General features: G+C 30.7%; 3 protein-coding genes across 4 annotated transcripts; 2 read left to right on the top strand and 1 right to left on the bottom strand.

The window, feature by feature from the left end:
- The first annotated feature begins 3976 nt into the window (after positions 1 to 3976).
- On the top strand, positions 3977 to 8642 carry LOC106678525 (zinc finger protein 260). The gene is made up of 3 exons (XM_014417076.3): positions 3977 to 4321; positions 4413 to 4571; positions 7042 to 8642. The coding sequence occupies exons 1-3, from the start codon at positions 4193 to 4195 to the stop codon at positions 8341 to 8343; spliced, it is 1590 nt and encodes a 529-aa protein (XP_014272562.1). The 5' UTR covers positions 3977 to 4192; the 3' UTR covers positions 8344 to 8642.
- Positions 8643 to 11512: 2870 nt separating this feature from the next.
- Positions 11513 to 15325, top strand: Ppox (protoporphyrinogen oxidase). Of its 2 annotated transcripts, none has more exons than XM_014417062.3 (2): positions 11513 to 11608; positions 13862 to 15325. In XM_014417062.3, the coding sequence occupies exon 2, from the start codon at positions 13882 to 13884 to the stop codon at positions 15295 to 15297; it is 1416 nt and encodes a 471-aa protein (XP_014272548.1). In that variant the 5' UTR covers positions 11513 to 11608; positions 13862 to 13881; the 3' UTR covers positions 15298 to 15325. The 2 variants fall into 2 exon arrangements, with proteins under 2 accessions (XP_014272548.1, XP_014272547.1); XM_014417061.2 differs by having other exon boundaries at positions 11514 to 11681.
- mRpL41 (mitochondrial ribosomal protein L41) lies at positions 11536 to 17433 on the bottom strand. Its single transcript, XM_014417063.3, has 3 exons — positions 17198 to 17433; positions 17020 to 17120; positions 11536 to 12064 (listed from the first exon to the last, which is right to left on the bottom strand). The coding sequence occupies exons 1-3, from the start codon at positions 17352 to 17354 to the stop codon at positions 11807 to 11809; spliced, it is 516 nt and encodes a 171-aa protein (XP_014272549.1). The 5' UTR covers positions 17355 to 17433; the 3' UTR covers positions 11536 to 11806.
- Positions 17434 to 20516: the final 3083 nt, after the last annotated feature.

The raw sequence follows: 20516 nt of genomic DNA on the forward strand, positions 1-20516 counted from the left end.
ATATATATGTATATATATATATTTGTGTGTATAGTTTTATCTATTTTATTTTCAGGGCCCTGATTTCAGTTTAACAAATCCATTATAATTATGTATCGGAAGGCATAGGTTCCCATTTGAAATTTTAAAGTTATACTGACTCTGAGACACCCCTTATGTTTTTTTGTTTTTTTTTCAAAAACAGGTTGGAATTTTAAACTAGGCTGAAAAACATCAAATACGATCTTTTTTTTTATAACGTTATCTGATCTAGAGAAATTCAGCCGGGCCATCTTAAAGGAACACCCTGTATATATTATTTTCGTAATAATAACCCTATACATATTATTTTCAAAGTAATATGTGAATATTATTTTCTCGTTCCTCCATTTTAATATTACTCTATTCTCATACTGCGTTTACCTTCTTACAGTGCTATTTTCTTCCAATCCTACTTACGTACTTAGATTATCTTCTTTATTCTTTTTTTTTTATTCACTAATGTTATCTTGTTTTTGTTCTTAGCCCTGATGAAGGCCTGAAATTCTGGCCGTAACGTTGGCACAAATAAAATAAGTATTTACTTATTTGTATTTTTCACTGATCGCAGCAACTATCTTCTGCTCATATTATTATAATATTGTAAATAAATTAAAACCGTTCAAATCATTTTAATTGAGCCATTACATTAAGACGGAAGTGATAGAGCGTTACTGATTGAGCGAGTGGATCTTGATAATAGCTGATGCTAATTGAACACGCTCTAATAATAAGGCAGCCACAAAACCACACACCCCTTGTCACCCAGTGCTTTCGCCTTTCCCAATTTTCAAATAATGTACAAAATAAACATAATGCAAGACTAGTCATGTAATCCAACAATTGCTTTTCTAATATTAAAAAGAAATTGTCCGATTGACCAATTATCAGAGACGGCTTTGGCAATGATTAAAGTAGGTTGTTTCTCCTCATTAATTTTAGTTTGTTTTACATCAGAGATTATTACTTTTCATTTAGTTTCTTCATATATTTTTTTTAAAGATCATTATCAATCGATAATGTCTACGAACACCGTTATTTTTATTAACAAAATCATATTTCTACTGTGAATCAACATTTACAAAATTTAAAATTAGTTCATTAAAATTTATATAAAATGACCTAAACAGAAAATATAGAAAAAGAGAGACAAAAACAATAATTGACTCTTAACAAACGTGGTTTAAATTGATTTCGCTTGGGAATGGAACTGATGTCTACTCGTTGATAAATACACTTGGGATTTGTTTTAATAGAGGAACTGTTTAAGTTTTGATGTGATTTTTTTTTTTCAATTCAGGAAATGAATCTTGACGTTTATAATATCTATAATCGATTCAAACTTCTGTGGAAGACTTGAGCAAAAAAAAAATAATGTAATATGTTTTTATGGCTGAATCTAATTCTATTTTATTTACGGTATTTTAGTGATAAAGTGTAACTAAGTTTGTTTCAGTGCCCTATAGTTTGCTATGTAAGACATTTAAGGACAAAGAATTCCCAGATCAGCTACATACTATTGAGATCATTCCTGCAGCACCATCCATTAAGGGTTCGAGTCGGCGAAGTCGTATCCGAAGAGGTGCGACTCAGCTGTGGAGTACTCCAAGGGTCTGTGCTATCCCCAATACTTTTCTCAATATACAGTCAATGAAACTGTTACAGCCAAGCATGAATTGGCTACTGTAGCGGCTTATGCTGACGATATAGTCATCTATAGTAGTTCAATGAGTGCAGAGAGAGCTCTACGGCAGGCAGAGGTGGCTTGTACGGAAATGACCAAGAAACTGGAAGGGCTTAATATTACAGTTAATCCCAAGAAGACCGACTGTATTTTCTCCTTCCAGAAGAAAAAAGCATCCTCACCCTAAAGTCTATAGAGTAGAAGGGTGCAAGAATAGACCAGCAGATAGCATGATATATCTCGGTGTCACCCTTGATAAGTACCTGACTCTAGCTCGCCACTGCAATAAGATGATGAAGCTAGCTAGAACCCAGTCTTACTACTACTTATCTCAGGCTTAATCCCCTGATAACTTCTCCTAATCTTGCTCTCCACCTCAAATTAATGATTAACGGCACCAATAGTTTCAGAGCGGTATACTCAGACGTATTGTGATACATACTTCACTTTAAAGAGCAATGACAGACCACGACACACGGCACTCGAACTATCGACTGACAGAACTTACCTCGAGGAGGCATACCAATTTTTTTATACCCTCTAGTACTGTACGACTCCATTACTCTGGACACTGACACCTACAGGACGGACACAAAGGTGACAGACACACAAAACAGTCACAGACTTGACTGAGAACTAACTTACTGACTACAGACATTATGAAATCTGGTATTTCGTATACCACGTTGGTAGCCAGTCTATATAACCGGAAATTTTAATCTATCCTTAGTTATATATTTATCGTTTATACTTGCCCACGCTCAGAGGAGAAGGGGGTGAGTTAAAGGAAAATAATTTTAAAAAATAAGTATAATCGCCAAAAGGGAAAAAAGACAAAACAATAAAGAATAAATTGCTCCTCAGGCGCCACGTTATTTTTTCCTTGGAAATAACGAAAACCCCGAAACAATATGCCTACAATATACCCTTATATAAATAATAATCGAATTATAACCACTGGCGAATACCTTTACGTGTAGATAACAGAAAACCTAGGGGTGTTACCTTCCACCTGTTGAATTATCGAAATATTAAGTAAACATAACAAAAAACACATAGGTAAAATTAACAAGTTGAAAGCAGTGTACATACATAAGAATGAACAGAAGAACTATATGTACAAAAGTATAATGATAAGAATAAATATATGAACACAGAATGAAAAAGGAAAGAAAAGAATTCATATCAATTAATAAAACAATGAGAACTTATAGGTTGACTTAACTGTAACTTAAATGATTAACCTTATCAACTATTATTTACATTACTGCACAAAGGGATATAAAAGTTATATTAAAATAAAATTTAGTTCGAACTCCACATAGTCTTTTTGTGTACTCCTGGCAGAACACAAATTTGTCCGATATTTCCTTTCCGGTCACCGTATCAGCAGAATTATAGAGATATAATCTCTAGCGATGTAATGCCACAACTCTCTTATCCAGGACGTGCTGAAGATTCCCCTTCACCAAACCAAACCCCACTCGTCTAAACATATCGCTCGTGTTTTTGTTTTTCCCCATAATCCCTTTTGTCTACGCAGATATCGCCAGTGTTTTTATCTTACCATGAAAATCGTAACAAGCCCCATCATCAGACAGCAGACTCAATCTACTTTCCGATTTCCAGACGTATCCCTTTCCTTATTCCCTTCTTACAATGCATTTGAAATGCATTAAAAGAGATTACACCAATGATTATTCCTCTCCCATATATGAAACTCTATACGTTCTTAGAAGAAAAAAGTGTAACTTCCATAAATAAGAGACACGTTTCCACATAATGTTATGTGGAAACGTGTCTCTTATTTATGGAAGTTACATACCGATACGATTGTATGACGTCAGCTGGGACGTATTTTACGTAAGATAAAAAAATATTTTTGTAGAAGAAAATTTCAATATGAAATAACCTATAATTAAGTAATTCGAATCTTAATCGCTATGTTTAAGTTTTTTTTAGAAAAAAATCTTGACATTGCCACTCTCGGTCTGTTTTGGTCATTAATGGAGGACTTGAGCCAAAATAATAAAACACGTAACAATCATTAACCATAATTTTGTTGTTATCTCCTTGAACAATAGTTTGATCGATTATAAAATGGTAAATACATCGATAGTTAGATTATTTTTATAATTACTTTTGATATTAAATAAAAATATATTGTAACCATTCTAAATTCTACATCACATAATTTTCTTTGGGAAGAAAATGTTATTAGACAATTTGTCATGAAGGAATTTGAGAACCTGTTGATGAGTATAAAATGTTTTCTGCTTGTAAATAAATTCTTTATGGTGACAATATTAAAGTTCTCTTCCTCAAATCGTTTTATCACTACAGGCTTTAAAAAAAAAAAAAGAAAAAAAAAGGAACTTAAATGACATTATTATCTCTCATGTAAACGAACACTCCTTCCTCTAAGGAACCATATAGGAAGGTTATAATAAACAACTTGATGAATGCACAGTATTTGGTTATTGATTAATAATGGAATGTGATAAAGAAGAAAAGTGTCGACTTTGTATGTCATATGACATAACTGAAGAGTCTATTTTCGATACGAGAGAAGATGGCTTTTCACTCAGTGCAAAAATAATGATATGCACCTCTCTCATGGTACATTCAATACATTTCAATGTATCAAAATCCGAATTAATTTGGATTTAAAGAATATCCTTACTATTTAAGTTTTCTCTCTGTATTGTAGGTCTCAGCTGAGGATCAGTATTCCAAATATATATGCAGTAATTGTGCTGACATGTTAGATTTGTTCTTCCATTTTAGAAATACTTGTTTCAAAACTTACATGACAATGTACTCTGATCTTGGAGATTTGAAATTGCAAGATGGTACTACCATTATTGGCGTAAGTTATATTGTTTAATATAATATTCACCAAGTTGAAATGATAACTCAAACAATGATAGTTAATTGCACCTTGTTATGTTATATCATAACAGTAGCAAATAAATAAATTTGTGTACAGGATAAATAAATATATAGTGGATGAGTGATTAATTAATAACTAAAATAAACTCCATATCCTGTTATTCAAATTTCAAAACAACACTATATCACTTTCATTTTCTGTATGTGTGTGTGTGTGTATATATATATACAAACACATATGTGTCTGCTGCTGTTTTTCAATTTTCTTTTTCATATAACTTCACTCGATATTTATCCGCTTGTTATTTGGGAAGGTATATTGTTTTAGCCGACTTTGTGTGGTTTTTTTAAAATAAACGATTCATGTAACACAAGGTGAATTCCTCGTTAAGTTTAAGATTGCTTAGATTCAGGTGAAAAGTAAAAGAGTTGTAACTGACCTCTCTAACTTTTTAGTTAATAGTAATTAAAATCAATATCACACAAAGATGTAACATTACATATATATATGAGTGATATAGTGTGTTAAATTTATATATATGCAAATAAATAAAAGGGAGATATGGCAGTATAATGATAGTATTCAATGAATAGCGTAATTAAATAAAAGTGTCACCTCTGTACAATCTGTGGTGGAGAGATTTCTCTATTGCAATTTTGTTAACTTATACATATTTTAAACAACTTTATTTCGGTTGTTTATTTTTTTTTAATGGGATTTATTTTTTATTAACTATCAATCATAAAAACTAAGGAAAATATCTTATAAACCAATCCCACATTATTTTATATATTAATAAAAAAAACTTATCTCAGTTTTACTCTATATACATTGTACATTTTTGTAAAGTTCCGGGATATTCTGTTGACATTTTCATCTTCACCAGTAATCTTATCGTCAGTAATTCTTAGGTTAGATAGCAAAAACGGAAATACTTCTGAACAAAACCTTACGAATTTTTATTAATCTTTTTATAACCAGTTTATCTTTAATCCAATTAGAGATGTTCAGATTTTTAGCATGTATTTTTCATAGCATTGGATTTCATTGCGATGGTGTTTCTAATAAAAAATGTTTTTCTATTTGGAAACTGATGCTCATGTTAAATTAATTGTTAAGTTTGGTTAAAAATAATTAAATTTTCCTGATTAAAAATCAATTAAGGAATTGTTTCCTGTATTTTAATACCTTCGGTAGTTTACAATTACATGTTATTTTCCATTTAGTTTTAATCTTCTATAATTGGGAATGGTAATGACAAATTATTTTTTTCATGATTTCAATTTCTTAATAAAAAGCCTTTTTTGTTTTCCTTGTGTGGAGTACTAGATTTAAAAATATCAATTTTATTAGGATGCATTGTCTGTTTGATGCATGTATATGAAAATGATCTAAAAATGCTGTTAAGATAAATTATCATGTACATTAAAAGTTCAGCATTCTACCTTTTAAATTTTTAATAGTGTTGCTTCAACCTTATCAGTGTGGTCATAAAATTATCATCGATTTACATTTTTCCCAAAAACCCACTATTGAAAATGTATACTGCTAAAATTTCTCTTAAAAACTAAAGAGTCCATGAAAAAATAATTATAGTCTACCTTTTGTGAAAATTGATACTTCAGTAGTAAGTTGTGAAAAATCAGATGTACCATGTAATTTTTTTTTACAGTTTTTAAAGATTTAAAAAAAAAATTTCATAATAAAATTGTGATATGTAATTATGTAAGTAAAACGTACATTATAAAGGTACTAAATTAGTAGAAGAAAATATTTATTGTTAGCTAACGTTTCGCCCCTCTTTCCAGGGCTTCGTGTGGGCTTTCTGATTGAAACAAAGATTACAGTTTAAATCATTCTTCTCGTAGAGTTTCCACGTGTTAGTTTCTTTTTCATAAATTTCCTCGTATATATAATTAATGAAATGTACATCATTTTATGTAAGCAATAATAAATGAAATCAATATTATTTGCTTTAGTATCCTTCAGGTTTGTAGTTCAAATCTTTTCTTATTTCTTTTTTTATCAACTTCTTCCAGTGGTCGCCTCGGTTGCTGCTCTATTAGAAACAGAATTTTATTTTTCCAGAACATGCTATATATTTTTTTTTTTCTGCAAAGTGCTCGCAGTTTCAGATATCTTATTGGCTTTTCATTGGTAATTTATTCCATTTGGATTTTTAGCCAGTGTTTTCTGAAAGCAATATTGCTTGTAGATGTTCAATGTATCTTGCTTGTTGGCATAGATACACGAGTATTGCTGTTCATTGTTCCTTCATATCAAAAATTATTGTATTGACTCATTATTAGTATTATTTCAGTAACTTTTAGAATGTACACATGTTATTACCATTGACTTTAATTTATTTTTAAGTGATCAATTGTTTTCCCTAATCTGTAAGTATCTACCAAACCTATATTTTAATAATTTCTTAATGTTATTTTAGATTCAAGATGATTCAGCAGAGTTTGAAGATGATTATGCAAATGAGAAATACAGGCTTAAAGATTCAATGTGTTCTTTCCGAAATAAGGAAGATGATGTTAGCACTGAAAATGCTGATGATTTAGGAATTGATAAAGTTGTATCTGAAGAAATAGTATTTGATGAACGGGAAACTAAAGAAATGTTCACTGAAAGGCAGTTCCAAGTGGGTTGTTACGTCTCATTAACTGGTGCAGAAACAGAAAACGAAGAAACAGATTTGTTAAGAAGGTTTAAATGCACCAGCTGCAAAAAGGTATTTTCATCACTAAATGAGTTAGACAACCATTGGGACATGTGTGTCGCTTTTATAGAGAACAATTTACAAATAAGAGATTTGATCAGCGCTGATCAATCAGATGAGAATATGCTTTATGATGATGAAATAGTCGAAGAATCTGGAAATGATGAAGAAAGTTGCACTGTTAAGAAGAGTAACAAGGCTAAAGAGTTCTGTTGTGAAACTTGTGGTCAAGTATTTAAACAACTTTGGCTTCTTACGAGGCATATTCAGGTCAAGCATATTGGAGTTCGCCCTTTTAGTTGTCCACATTGCCCTCGCAAGTTTTACGACAAATATGAGCTAAAGTACCATCAACGTCTTCATGAAGATGTTGAAGACTTTTGCTGTAATGTTTGTGGAAGGAGATTTGCTAGGCGTTCGGGGTTGCGAGCTCATATGAGATCGCACACTGGTGAAAAACCGTTCGATTGTAGAACCTGTGGAAAAAGTTTTGCCCATTTGAATAGTTTAGCTACTCACGAAAGGATTCATACTGGTGAACGGCCTTACACTTGCAAGTATTGTCAAAGGACATTCGCTCAATATAGTACTGCTAGGAGCCATGAAGAGATGCATATGGGAGGCCTTCGCATGCATCAGTGCGATGTATGCGATCGCATGTATAAGACTGAGAAAGAGTTAAGGGCACATACTATTGGTCATGAAGGTAGTGTGGAGCACCATTGTTTAGTCTGTGGAAAGGGTTTTAAGAAATTAACAGAGCTGAAGAATCACCAGCAACGCCATCACGTCGAGAAGAAACCATACGCTTGCGATCATTGTTCCAAATCGTACATGAGCTCTAGAGAATTAAGGGCCCATATGACTCTTCACACTGGAGAACTGCCTTACACTTGCCTCTTTTGTTCCAAACGATATCGGCTCAAAGCTACGTTGAGAAAACACATGGATAAACATCACAAGGGTACCGTTCCTGCCGATTCATTGGATCCATCCAACATCAATCTTAATATATTTTAATTTATTTACTAGATAATTGTTAAAGAATTATCTATATCTTCTTCCTATTTATTAATTAACTATTAATTAATATTAATTGTTTGACTGAAATTTTGTGTCTGTTTTGGTTTATGTTACTATATATTTTTAGAAAACTTATATTTTTGTCTTTCAAAAAACTGGCACTTACCAATTATCAAAATAATGTGCTATGTTGTAAATTTTTATATATGATTTTTTTATACAATGTCTGTTGTAAATAGAGTTATTTTTCTTAACTGTCAAATAACTTCATTGTAAATAAATTTTATTATTTTCTAGTCTTTTTTTGATTTTCTTGATAGAGAGCTTTTTTTTTTCATGGTATATTCTCCCTTTAAAGTTGTACAAGAAGCCAAGCATATCTTGAAAGTCTATGATTGGAGAGTAAACGTACTATTTCTTGAGGATGCTAAGACCTTACCAGGTTTCTATTGCCATCTTAGATTAGATCAGATCATTGGGCTGATCAAATTCAAATGCTGTTGAAATAAATTGTCATGAAAACATCAATTGTTATGGATGATAATGAATATGTCATGGATATATTATGAAATGAAAAAGTTATTTTATTCTAGTATGTCTCGTCCCCTAAGAATAATTACACCATATATTTGAGTGCTAATTGTCTGGCATATAGTGATTCATTAGTTTGTTTTTTTTCATTTGGCTTACAGACTGTGCCTACGCCGCCCAAACCCTGTTTTATGACCCCCTTTCCTGGATTCAAACCGGCGTAGTCGGCAGTTCTCAGGTTGCTAAAACCTGCGCCTCAACCACCTGAGCTACAGACAGCCCTCTCCACACCTGTCTGTCGGGCTACTGCTTTCCAGTTTGCTGCATGCAGCTCTTTTGCATCTTTGTCATTTCAGTCTATCCATCTAGTTTTTGGCCTCCCACATGGTCCCTTATTAACTATAGTAGCATTCACTGTTGAGTTGAGATGTCCTGGTGGATTGATTTGAACTATATGTCCTGCCCATCTTAACCTCCTTGCTTTCATATCATGAGATATTCACTGACCAGTCTCTACAAGTAGTTCGCTGTTAGTTATCCTCCTCCATATGTTAATATTCTGATCCCAGATCACTCCTGTAATTCTACAAGGGTGTAATTATGGACTTTCTGTTCAAATCTCTCAATTCTGCTATCTAGCAGGTAAAGCCCAGGTTTTCCTACTGTATCCCCTACAGCAGTTAAAGGTTCCTACTGTATCCCCTACAGCAGTTAAAGGTTCCTATTGTATCCCCTACAGCAGTTAAAGGTTCCTACTGTATCCCCTACAGCAGTTAAAGGTCCCTAATGTATCCCAGCTGTATATCAGAGCTGACTTTATCATGGCATTGTACACCCTTAGTTTCAGATTTTTTCAGGATTTCATTATTCTTGAAAAAGAGAAGGCTCTGTTCCCCCATGTTATAGGCTGTGCTATCTCAGTCTCTAGATCATTTATTAATGTTATTGTGGAGCTGATATTTGAAACTGTCTACTTTTCAAAATCATTCACTATCCAAAGAGACTATTTTGTTTATTAACTACATGATAAAAACAGTAATAAGAAAAAAATTGAATAAAGTGCTGAAGTTTCAGGCTTGAGTTATAAATATCAATGTAATAAAATAATTAACAATGTGATATCTAGGGATAGGATTTTTATTTGCTAAAAAATCCGAAATATGTGCTAATAAATTGGCAAACATTTAAAAAAAATATGTATTTATAAATTATGTATTATTCAACAATATAAATTACTAATTAATTAGTAATTTTATAACTTAAAAAAAGTTACATAAATATGTATTAATTATATATTATATGAATAATATTTTAAAGAAATTATGTTAAAATATGTACAAAAAAATGTACTTAGAGAAAACATAGCTGTTCAATAACAAGACATTGATTAGTAATTGTAATTAAACTAGGGGAGTGAAAAAAGACTAAGATGAGAAAGGACCATGGGAAGGGAGGAAACAGAGAAATGGATTGAGGAATAAACAAACAAATTCTAGAAAAATGCTACAGGAATAAGACCCTTGCTCTTTTTAATTGATTTTAAGAAATTCTCGGTGTAATTCTGTGCGAAAATTTATTATTGCAACTGCTTTTAATTTGTGTTCAAAGATGAATATATAGGATTTTTACGAACTATTTATGATGAATGATAAATTTCACCTTTAGGTTTCTTGCTTTCTCTTGAATTTTACGTAGTTGCTGCGAAAAATGTATTTATAATTGAACAAATAATTTAAGGAAATACGTCGTGATTCAGGACAAAATATGTAAAAAATAAAAAACATTTCAGAAAATATGTGATTTACAACAAAATATGTGAAATAAAAATGGCTTCTTTTGGGCAGAAATGTCTTGAAACATCTTTAGTTATAAGGAATCGAAGAAAGCATGTCCAGGTAAAAATATGTGAAAACATAAAATTTTTCGATTTTGAGGAAACATTTTTCTTTTTTTAATTCCTGCATAAAAACGAAACTTCTTTACCTTCATTTATGGGAAAGCAAAATTATTATTAATTCATAACAATTCATATTTGCATTCATGCAGGAATTAAAAACCGTTTATCCTCAAATTCGAGATGTTTATTCGCATTTTACATTTTAAATGAGGAATGATTTAGTTTCATAACACCCTGTTTTCAAATTTCAGGTATAATAGATTGTACCACCCGTTTCCCCTCTTAAAAATGGAGTTAAAGGTTCCAAGCACAGTGTCTGGGATAGCGAATATGATTTATTCCTTGATAATTTTAGTTGAAAAAATATGTTTCTATTTTTACAAAACTGACCAGGAAAATTAATTAGTTTTTAACAAATACTCAAAACGTAATTTATGAGATTAATAGAATAAAAACAAAATTCTAAAATGATAAATAATTATAGGGAAACCTTTTGAACTATAGTATAACCCTCTAGTAATTTTACGTAATAACTAAAATATATATATACATATATTAATATAAGATTTTAAAAAAATCATTATACCTGAATTCAGCCAGGATACATAAGGTAATTTAATATTTATATCAAGAAAAAGTTTGTAGAACTAACAAAGGACCGATTACATTAGTGTTCTTTAATCAAAATTGCTTTCTTACCTCTTAACGTTCAGTGAACGAGTAGTTCCTGAAGTAACTCTAGGCCAGTCAACAAGTTGGCATTTAGAATGATTGGCACTCATTAAGATAACTAATCAGTTTTATTACAAGTTCTCAATTATTATCTGATATTGGGTGTGGAAAAAATAAATATTAATTTTATATACTTTTATTATGTGCATTTACTTCTAAACAGTTATTTATAAAGGTATTTAATTCTGTTAAATTGATTTCTACAATAACTTATTTATAAATATAAACAAAGGCAGGAAATAAATTGCTACGAGGACTATACATTTATTTAGTATAGTACTTAGAGTATGAATGTCATTATTAATCGTACTTTTCTTCTTCTTCTCTTAAACTTCTCTCTGTAAAAATATCTGAACCAGTTTGTCTTGCACGAATCCAAGCTTCATTTGGTGTCAATGACTCGTTTTCATTAGGCTCTAGAGAGTTTCCATTTTCGTCCAACTTCCCTGATTCAAAATCTTGTTTTATCTTTGTTGTATAAACAGCAGAGAACAAATCCTCAGCCGTGAATTCTGACTGAACCACATTCGGTGCCCGATAAGACACATAAGGTTTTAACTGTAAAATATAGTAAAAATACATCAAAATGAGTATATTTATAATTCATGTTATAAACAAAGTTTCATTGTAAAACCCTGTTAAATTAGAAAACATACTGAGAAGAACGAAATGCAGGCTAACCTTTGTTATTTTAATAGGATTTAATTGACTAATATCAGTCAATTTTAATATATATGGTGCTTCAATACTTTAACAAGGCAAGACAAAGGTTAAATGGAAAAATTTAACAAATACTAAGGTAGTATCAGAGAACTTAATATCATTAATTTTAGAAATAGATACCTGGTTAACAAAAATAGAATGATTAAGAAAAAAAAAGTTTAATTTTCGAACTAGGTCATATTTTTAATAGATAGTGATTTATTCAACATAAATGAAATTTAAATTAATTGAATAAATCATTACAAAAACCACTTAAGTTAGGTATTTAGAATTTCATAGGCATCAATAAAAAAATGGGTCATTTATAACTAAACAAATTTCATAGAATTTTTTCGGGCTGAGTGTTTTTATTGTTTAAAAATAGAGTAAATACTAATGTGCATGGTATACCCAGATTATGGGTCTATCCTATTACCTGAATACTTATTTTCATAACTATAATATTTCTTTATTATTATTGTTATTAAAGAGTTAGTAGTTGATCTTGGACATATATAAATGAGAAGGAGATGGTTGGGGGGGGAGGAGTGCGGTGAGCTCAAATAAGTAAAAACTTATTTATTAGTGCCAACATTTCGGCCAGAATTTCAAGCCTTCATCAGGGCTAAGAACAAAAAACAAAATGACAACCATAATGAATAAAAGGACGTACAGAATGATTACAAAATAACAAGCATTATGGGTACATAAATAGTGTTGAGAGAAAATGTATAGACTAAGTATTATAAGGAGATAAAGGCTATATGAGGGTAAGCAATATTAAAATTGAGTAAGAGGAAAGAACTAACAATAAAATATATCTGAAAATCTAGTAAGTAAATATATATTATGTATATATGTACATATACGCAAAATGAAACTTTTTTAAAAAATAAAATTATGAAAAAGTGAGAAAGAAAATCTATAAGTAAAATAAAAAAAAAAAAAAATGAATGAGAAAATCTAGATAGTAAATATATAAAAATAAATTATTTAAAATTAAAGTAATGAAAAATAGTGAGAAAGAAAATGTATGTAATTAATATTTCATAAATTGATTCTTAACTTTAATATTGCTTATTCTCATATAGCCTTTGTTTTTTATAATACTTAGACTATAAACACTATTTATGTATAGTATAATGTGTAGTATACTATAATGTTAGTTATTTTCTAATCAATCTGTAATTCCTTTAATCATTGGTTAATATCTTGTTTTTTGTTCTCAGCCCTGATGAAGGCTTGAAATGCTAGCCGAAACACTGGTACTAATAAAGACGTTTTTACTTATTTGTGTTATTCACTGATCGCAACCCAACCATCTTCAGCTCATTTGTATTATTATTGTCTTTTCATTTTATTTTGTATATATCTATTTATTTTTTTCATTATTTTATCCTGTATATATAGTATAAATAAAGATACAATGATAGATCTAATACCCATTACCCTTGATTGTGTTAACTTGTATTAATATTCTTTAAAAAAAAACAAAGTATCTACAGAAAAAGAAAAAATAAGGTAACATTTAGAATAAAATAAGTCTTTTTGAAAAAAAACAACAAAAAACTTGATATATATGGTTTCAGAAATCACATATTCAATTATTCCTGCTTCTACTATGTACTAATTTTTTTTTTCTTTTGCTCTTAGGACAGCTATTTATATAAACGATGCTGATTATTGGAGGAGGAGTCAGCGGTTTATCAGCTGCTCATTATTTACTCAAATCTGGAATCAAGGAAGTGAATATTTTGGAAGCAAGCAACAGACTTGGCGGTTGGGTTAGGTCCATCAAAGATCCCAAAACTGGTCTTGTCTTTGAAAAAGGACCTCGGACACTGAGAGTAAACACTCCATCTGCTCTCAACACACTTTCACTAATCGAAGAATTAGGAATAGAATCAAAGATTAAACCTGTTCTCAAAAGCAGCCCTGCTTCAAAGAATCGATTAATCTATGTCAACAATAAACTACATCCACTCCCGACGAACTTTACGAGCATCTTTAAGAAGGTGCCACCGTTTTCAAAGCCTATGTTTTATGCAATTTTCAAAGATTTACTAACGCCAAGAAAAACTTGTACAGATGATAATATATATGATTTTGTGAACCGAAGATTTGGAAATGATATTGCTAATTACCTCATTAGTTCTTTGATATGTGGTATCTGTGCAGGAGATGCCAAAGAGATAAGTGTAAAGCTTCTTATGCCTGTGCTATTTGAATACGAACAAACTCATGGATCTGTTCTAAAAGGTATGATTTCAAAAATCATGAAAGAATCAAAGAAAAAAAAAGAAAATGTTGTTGAAGAAGATAACTTAATCACAAAAGCGACTAAAGAACAATGGAATGTTTATGGTTTAGAAGGAGGTTTGAGTATCCTACCTAATGCTTTACTGGAAAATATAACTAAGCAAGGTGTGAATGTAAAGTTAGACTCAAAAGTTACAGAACTCTCATTGAAAGAAGGTATGGTAAAGTGTAAAGTTGGAAATGAAGAAATCGTATCAGATCATGTATTTAGTGCTTTGGCAGCTAAACATTTAGCACCTTTATTGAGCAAAGAACATCCAAAATTAGCGGCGGATCTAGCAAGTATCCCATGTGTTACTGTATGTGTTGTGAATCTAGCATATAAAGGTAACGTAATAGACTATAACGCTTTCGGGTTTTTGGTACCACCGTCTCAGAAAGTACCATTATTAGGTGTAATATTTGACACGTGCAGCTTCCCTCAAGAAGAATGGACTGTATTAACAGCGATGGTAGGGGGAAGGTGGTTTGATGAACAAATAGGGAAAAAGAGTGAGAAAGAAATTCTAGATTTAGTAACTTCTCAAATGAAAACAATCTTAGGTGTTAAAACAGACCCCGAGGGCTATCATATATCAATTATGAAAGACTGTATTGCCCAGTATGTTGTCGGTCATAATGAAAAGGTACAAAACATATTTTCATATATTAAGGAAAATAAGTTGCCCATTACTTTAGTGGGGGCGTCCTATAAAGGTGTTGGTGTAAATGATGCGATCCTGTCTTCAAAGACGGGAGTCGAAGAGTTAATGAAGGATTACAAATTGTGATCATACAATAAATAATTCTAATACTTTATTTATTTTTTGTTACCTTTGCTCCAAATACTTTTACCACAATAAATACAGCCTTTAAAAAATTTTATCTTCCAGAGAGAAATTTAAACTATTTCAGATATGTTTTAAAAATCTAAAAATAATATAATTTTCAAAACCTGAAAAATAACTATAATAAATGGAAGTTATAGCTCACTTAACAAAGGCTCGGAATAACTTATGTCTAAATCTTGTCCCAAACCATGATTATTCTATAAAAAAGCTAACTTAATTTGTTTATTTCTAAATCCTTTACAATTACTTCTATATCAACAATCATGGAGGCAAAGGAAAAGTGCTTAAAGTAGCGCATACAAATACATTTTTAAATCATTATTGAAATTATAGTAATATTAAAAAATATTTCAATTAAAAATATTTTTTGATGTTATTAATTATTTTTCTAATATATTATAGACTACCCAACAATGCTTCGCTATTTCTATATTTGAGGATGTATATACATTTAATGAACACAATTGATAGTTTGATTTGTATTATTTTATTTAGTTAAATTAAACATTTACTTATAATTTAATATTATAAATTGAACTAATTTATGCAATGACATTCGTTTTTAACATCTTAGTGGTTTTATATATATATATATGAAGAGACAACATGGTAACTATGGTGACAAAATTAATAACAACTAACTTCCCTGTATACAGCGTAAAAATTAAGTTATGGTTTCTTGGCTAAAAAACCAAAAACGCTTAATTTTCTTCATAACTTTTTTCTACGTTTGAATCTTGAATTTGAATTAAAAAATTTAATTTAAATCTTACTAATTATTTTTCTAATACATTATAGATGTAATATATCAATATATCTAACGTTGTTTGAGAAAAGGTTAATTAATTTAAAACATAGCATCTTACTATCCTTCCCATAAATTTACTTTGGGGTAAATTGTTTCACATTTTTCACCATTATGAATAAGACCTAAATTTGATAACTCCCAGTTTACGATTTAAATGTAAAACTTCTTTACTGGCGTTCAACAATTCAAGAAAAAATATACATACATATAGGAGTAAATTGATTTCATAAAGTGGTGGGGGGGAGGTCCCACTGGTCAATTCTAGCAGGAAAATTTTAATATTGTAATAGGTGAGCAGGATGTTAGAGGAGAATTACAATCCCAGCGGAGCCAATTCGATTAGGTTGGGTCCTGTCTCCTAATAGGAGAGTACTTCGAACAATTACAATATATATCCAATATTCAATATAGTTTGTTTAACAGAGAGCAGTCTCGGTAATCACATACAATCTGGATGAGTACAAACCTGAAGATTAGTGGAATAATGCATACTTCTTATGCAAACCATTTTAATTAAAAATATGCATACTGACTACGATAAAAAGTTGTTCAGTAAATTATTATAAACGACTTGAGCATACTAACGAATATGTGGTTGCTATAATAATTATTACTGTTCAAACAAAGATGTTTTTTCATCTTAGTAAAAACTACATTTTTCAATATTAATACATAAATAATAGTCCACCATAAGAAAACATGACAGTTAATCAATCGGCATATGTATACATTCGTTGATTTGCCACTTATTGATCAACCCTTTATCTATGATTAATTTATTAAGACAAATATTTTCCTTTTGATTAGGCATTGGATTAAAAAATAGGCAGAGACTGAAATGAAAAAAAAAATACCTTAAAATCAGTCAAATCAGGTACTACAAGTTCTGGTATGCGCTCTGGAATAGTTACGAACTTATCTCCTACTTTATATCCTGGTTCCCTGACACCTGACTCTAAAGAAAAATCAAATATAAGTTAACGAAATACCCTCAACTTTTGCAAACACTAATAAGTTTATACAAATGCATACTATAGGGTGGAATAGCAGGATCTGGATTGGTCAACTGTCTTTGTTTAAAAATATTTGAGCCTCTTCTTGGTATAATAAACTTTCTGAAATTTCTTTTACCATTTAAACATGAGGTTGTACAAATATTCCTAACAGGTATATAAAATGCTTCCATCATAATGCACAATTTAATTCAAACTGTATCGGTTAATCCTCATGTGCAACCTCCCATTTGTTTACTTGAAGATAACAAGTAAGGTTATCTACGCCCATAGAAGTATGAATGATGTGTTAACTTAAAGTTGAGGGTATTTAGAGTGAAGTTCATTCTATTATATAAGGTATTCAGTTGTAAAGCATGGTGTCTGAAAAATTAAAACTTTCAAAATGTTTGTGAATTTCAATATTTAGCCTTAAACATGGAGTTATTTACCATAATTTAATAACAAAATTATTCCTTTAAAAACACCAACTTAATACAAATTCTTTAAAAAATTATGACATCAGCCCTTAAAAATAAAAAATTTTCTGAAAAATCAGTAGTTATTGAAATTATTTTGGGCAATCATTATCTCAGGAAAAAATAGACGCACAGATTTCTACTAGCAATCAAATAAAGCTAGTTTATGACGTTTATCTTCGTAGGAGTATTAGTTTTCATTATATTTACTAAAATATATTGATTTCTAGTTTCGTACAAAATTTCATATGCATCTAACATAAAAACTAAACCTACGAAGATAAAGTATATAATAATTACATTCAACTAGCTTTAATTTTAGTGCTGCCAGACACTTGTTGATCTATTTGGTCCTGAGATTTTTCAAGTTTTTCATTGACCAAAAGTTTGTCTGAACAACTAAAAATCATCGTTTTGTTAATTTATTTTGGCAAATATCATAAAAATGGCTACTTCTACGAAGATAATTGCCATAAACTACTTTATAGCACATTAATCTTAAATTTGAGATAAAGATTTTCCACAAATTATTAAGAATTCACTAACTACTGATTGTTCAGTATATATTTCATGAAATGTTGCTTTTTAAAAAGTCTATATTTCGGGAACTATTGAACGTAAATAACTCTATTAGGGCTCATATTTTAGAAAATGTACTCTACTTTAAATGATCAATTAGGTTTTCTAGAGTAGTAGGTAGTTTATAAGATACGGAAGAACTAAATGAAAGAATTGGCAGACTCATCAATTTTGACTAGTAATTATACATAATTTTCATTAAAGTAAAAAAAAAAAAAGGTGAAATAACTGAGTTTCTTCCACCGAGCTCTTGTACTATAATCTTTCGTAAAGGTTCCCTACGCAGTCAGTCAAAATGACAAAAACCTCAGATAGACATACAAATTAATCATGCAGTGGTAATACTCATGGATTACGGAGAACATTCTAAAATCCGACGATTCAGATCTTGAAGTCGAGGGGATACTTCGTTCATATCGAACGTTCACTTTACTCTTGCAGACAAATTCCAAAATAACGGTAAAATAGCCTTCCTGTTTATTAAGAATCGAAAGAGACGCATTAACAAGTAAACTCAGTCGCATTGATAGTGTAAGTTTTCGTGATTGAAGTCAGTCTTCTGAAAGATGACTGTCAATCCAACTGACCTGATAGGGATTCTTCACGATAATGGACGTGCCGGCCGTGCGAGTTGGGGCGTAGGTCTCAGAGCGTTGTGGGTTCGATTCTCACTTGGAATAGTTATTTTTTTTTCGGCTGCCCCAACTTGGTTAGTGCTCGGCAGTAAGTCTTGATAGCCGCCAGGGGTTGGCAAAAAGGACCAGGAGGCGCACTTACTGCTTGATCATGAGAGCTGACATAATGCATTTTATCAGCTATGACATGAACTATGATCATTAGACATCGTATGTTGATGTATGTATTATTTCTTGTAAATACTTTGATAGTACAAATTAATAGCCATGTTATATATTATAATTTATATTTATAATTATTACAATAGAATCTTCTGATCCACTAAAAGCAATCTTCTTATACACAGTATCTCTGGATGCCTTTGAATAGCCCATAGAGTTGATTAAGCACAAACTGGCAGACATCAGTGCGAATTTTCCCTTCAGGGAATTCTCCTTGGGAGACAGTAACACCTCCACTCCATAAGGAGTGAAGTTTCCTTCCTTGGGGTATTTAGGGCTCATCCTGTCAATTAATCTTCTAGCTACTAGGAATGTTGCTAAAAACTATTTGAGTTAGCTAATTTTAAATAGCAATGTGTTGAATGCGGGGGTGGTGGACACAAATAAAATGTTTTTACTGTTTTATTAGTTACGGTTAAATAATATAAAACGTTCTTACTATAGTGAGAACAAAGAACACAAAACAAAAGCTTGGTGGCAACCACTAACTGACCTTAGACCAAGTACATAACCATTAGAGAACTACAATTGATATAATCACTGTTTGCCATAGAGCAACAAGTATACAATAAAAAATGAATTTTTTCATCTTACTTTAACACAATGTAGTAAGCAAGATATAAAAAAGGTGGGATTTGTCAAACTAGAAACTATCTTAAACTGGCTTTCAGGCGGCTGAGTGATGAAAAGTTTTGGTTTTCATGAAACCCCTCCATATTTCGGAAGAATATATGGTGCAGTTTGCTATGCAAAAATTTCTTGTAACCTAACTTAAATAGTTTTTTAGTGGCCACTTTCAGTTCAATAAAAAAACGAAAGTTAGTTAGAAAAACATAAAACTGGAATTTCCAGCTTTTCTGTGTGGAACAAGACCATAGTCTATATCCTTGTTTTGCTTTAATAGTGCCAGGTTTCCCACATACACATACAGGGTGTTCCATAAATGAGTGGCCATATTGTGGAGGAGATACATACCTTAAGAGGAGCAAAAATCAAATCTTGTGCTCTTAGCTGTTATCCATGGTTTTTCTTAGAAAAACTCAAACAAATCTACTTAAAAAATTGTAAGAGGCACCAAATTAAAGATAATAAAATTTACTATAAATGCAAGGGGTTGAATTTACCAAAAAAGAAAATAAGTGTTCAATGAGGTTATGTTGAAAATTAAAGTTTAATATTTCAAAAATATTTTTGGAAATTTGAAGCAGCTAAAATTTTTATTTGCTAGACAGTAAGTATCACAGATATAAAAAAAAATTTCATTTATAATTTAGGCGCAAAACAAGCCAACCTTACCCGCAAAACAAGCCAACCTTACCCGGTCAATTAAGGAAGAAGCAAAAATTTAAAAAAAAAAAAAAAAGAAAGACCCAAAAGATATTACTATTTAATTATAAATTATCTTTTTATTTATCTAAATAAATACAATTAATTATTTTTCTTA

Source organism: Halyomorpha halys, unplaced genomic scaffold (assembly GCF_000696795.3).
Source record: "Halyomorpha halys isolate HHAL.00 unplaced genomic scaffold, Hhal_1.1 Scaffold145.1, whole genome shotgun sequence".
Lineage (NCBI taxonomy): Eukaryota > Metazoa > Arthropoda > Insecta > Hemiptera > Pentatomidae > Halyomorpha > Halyomorpha halys.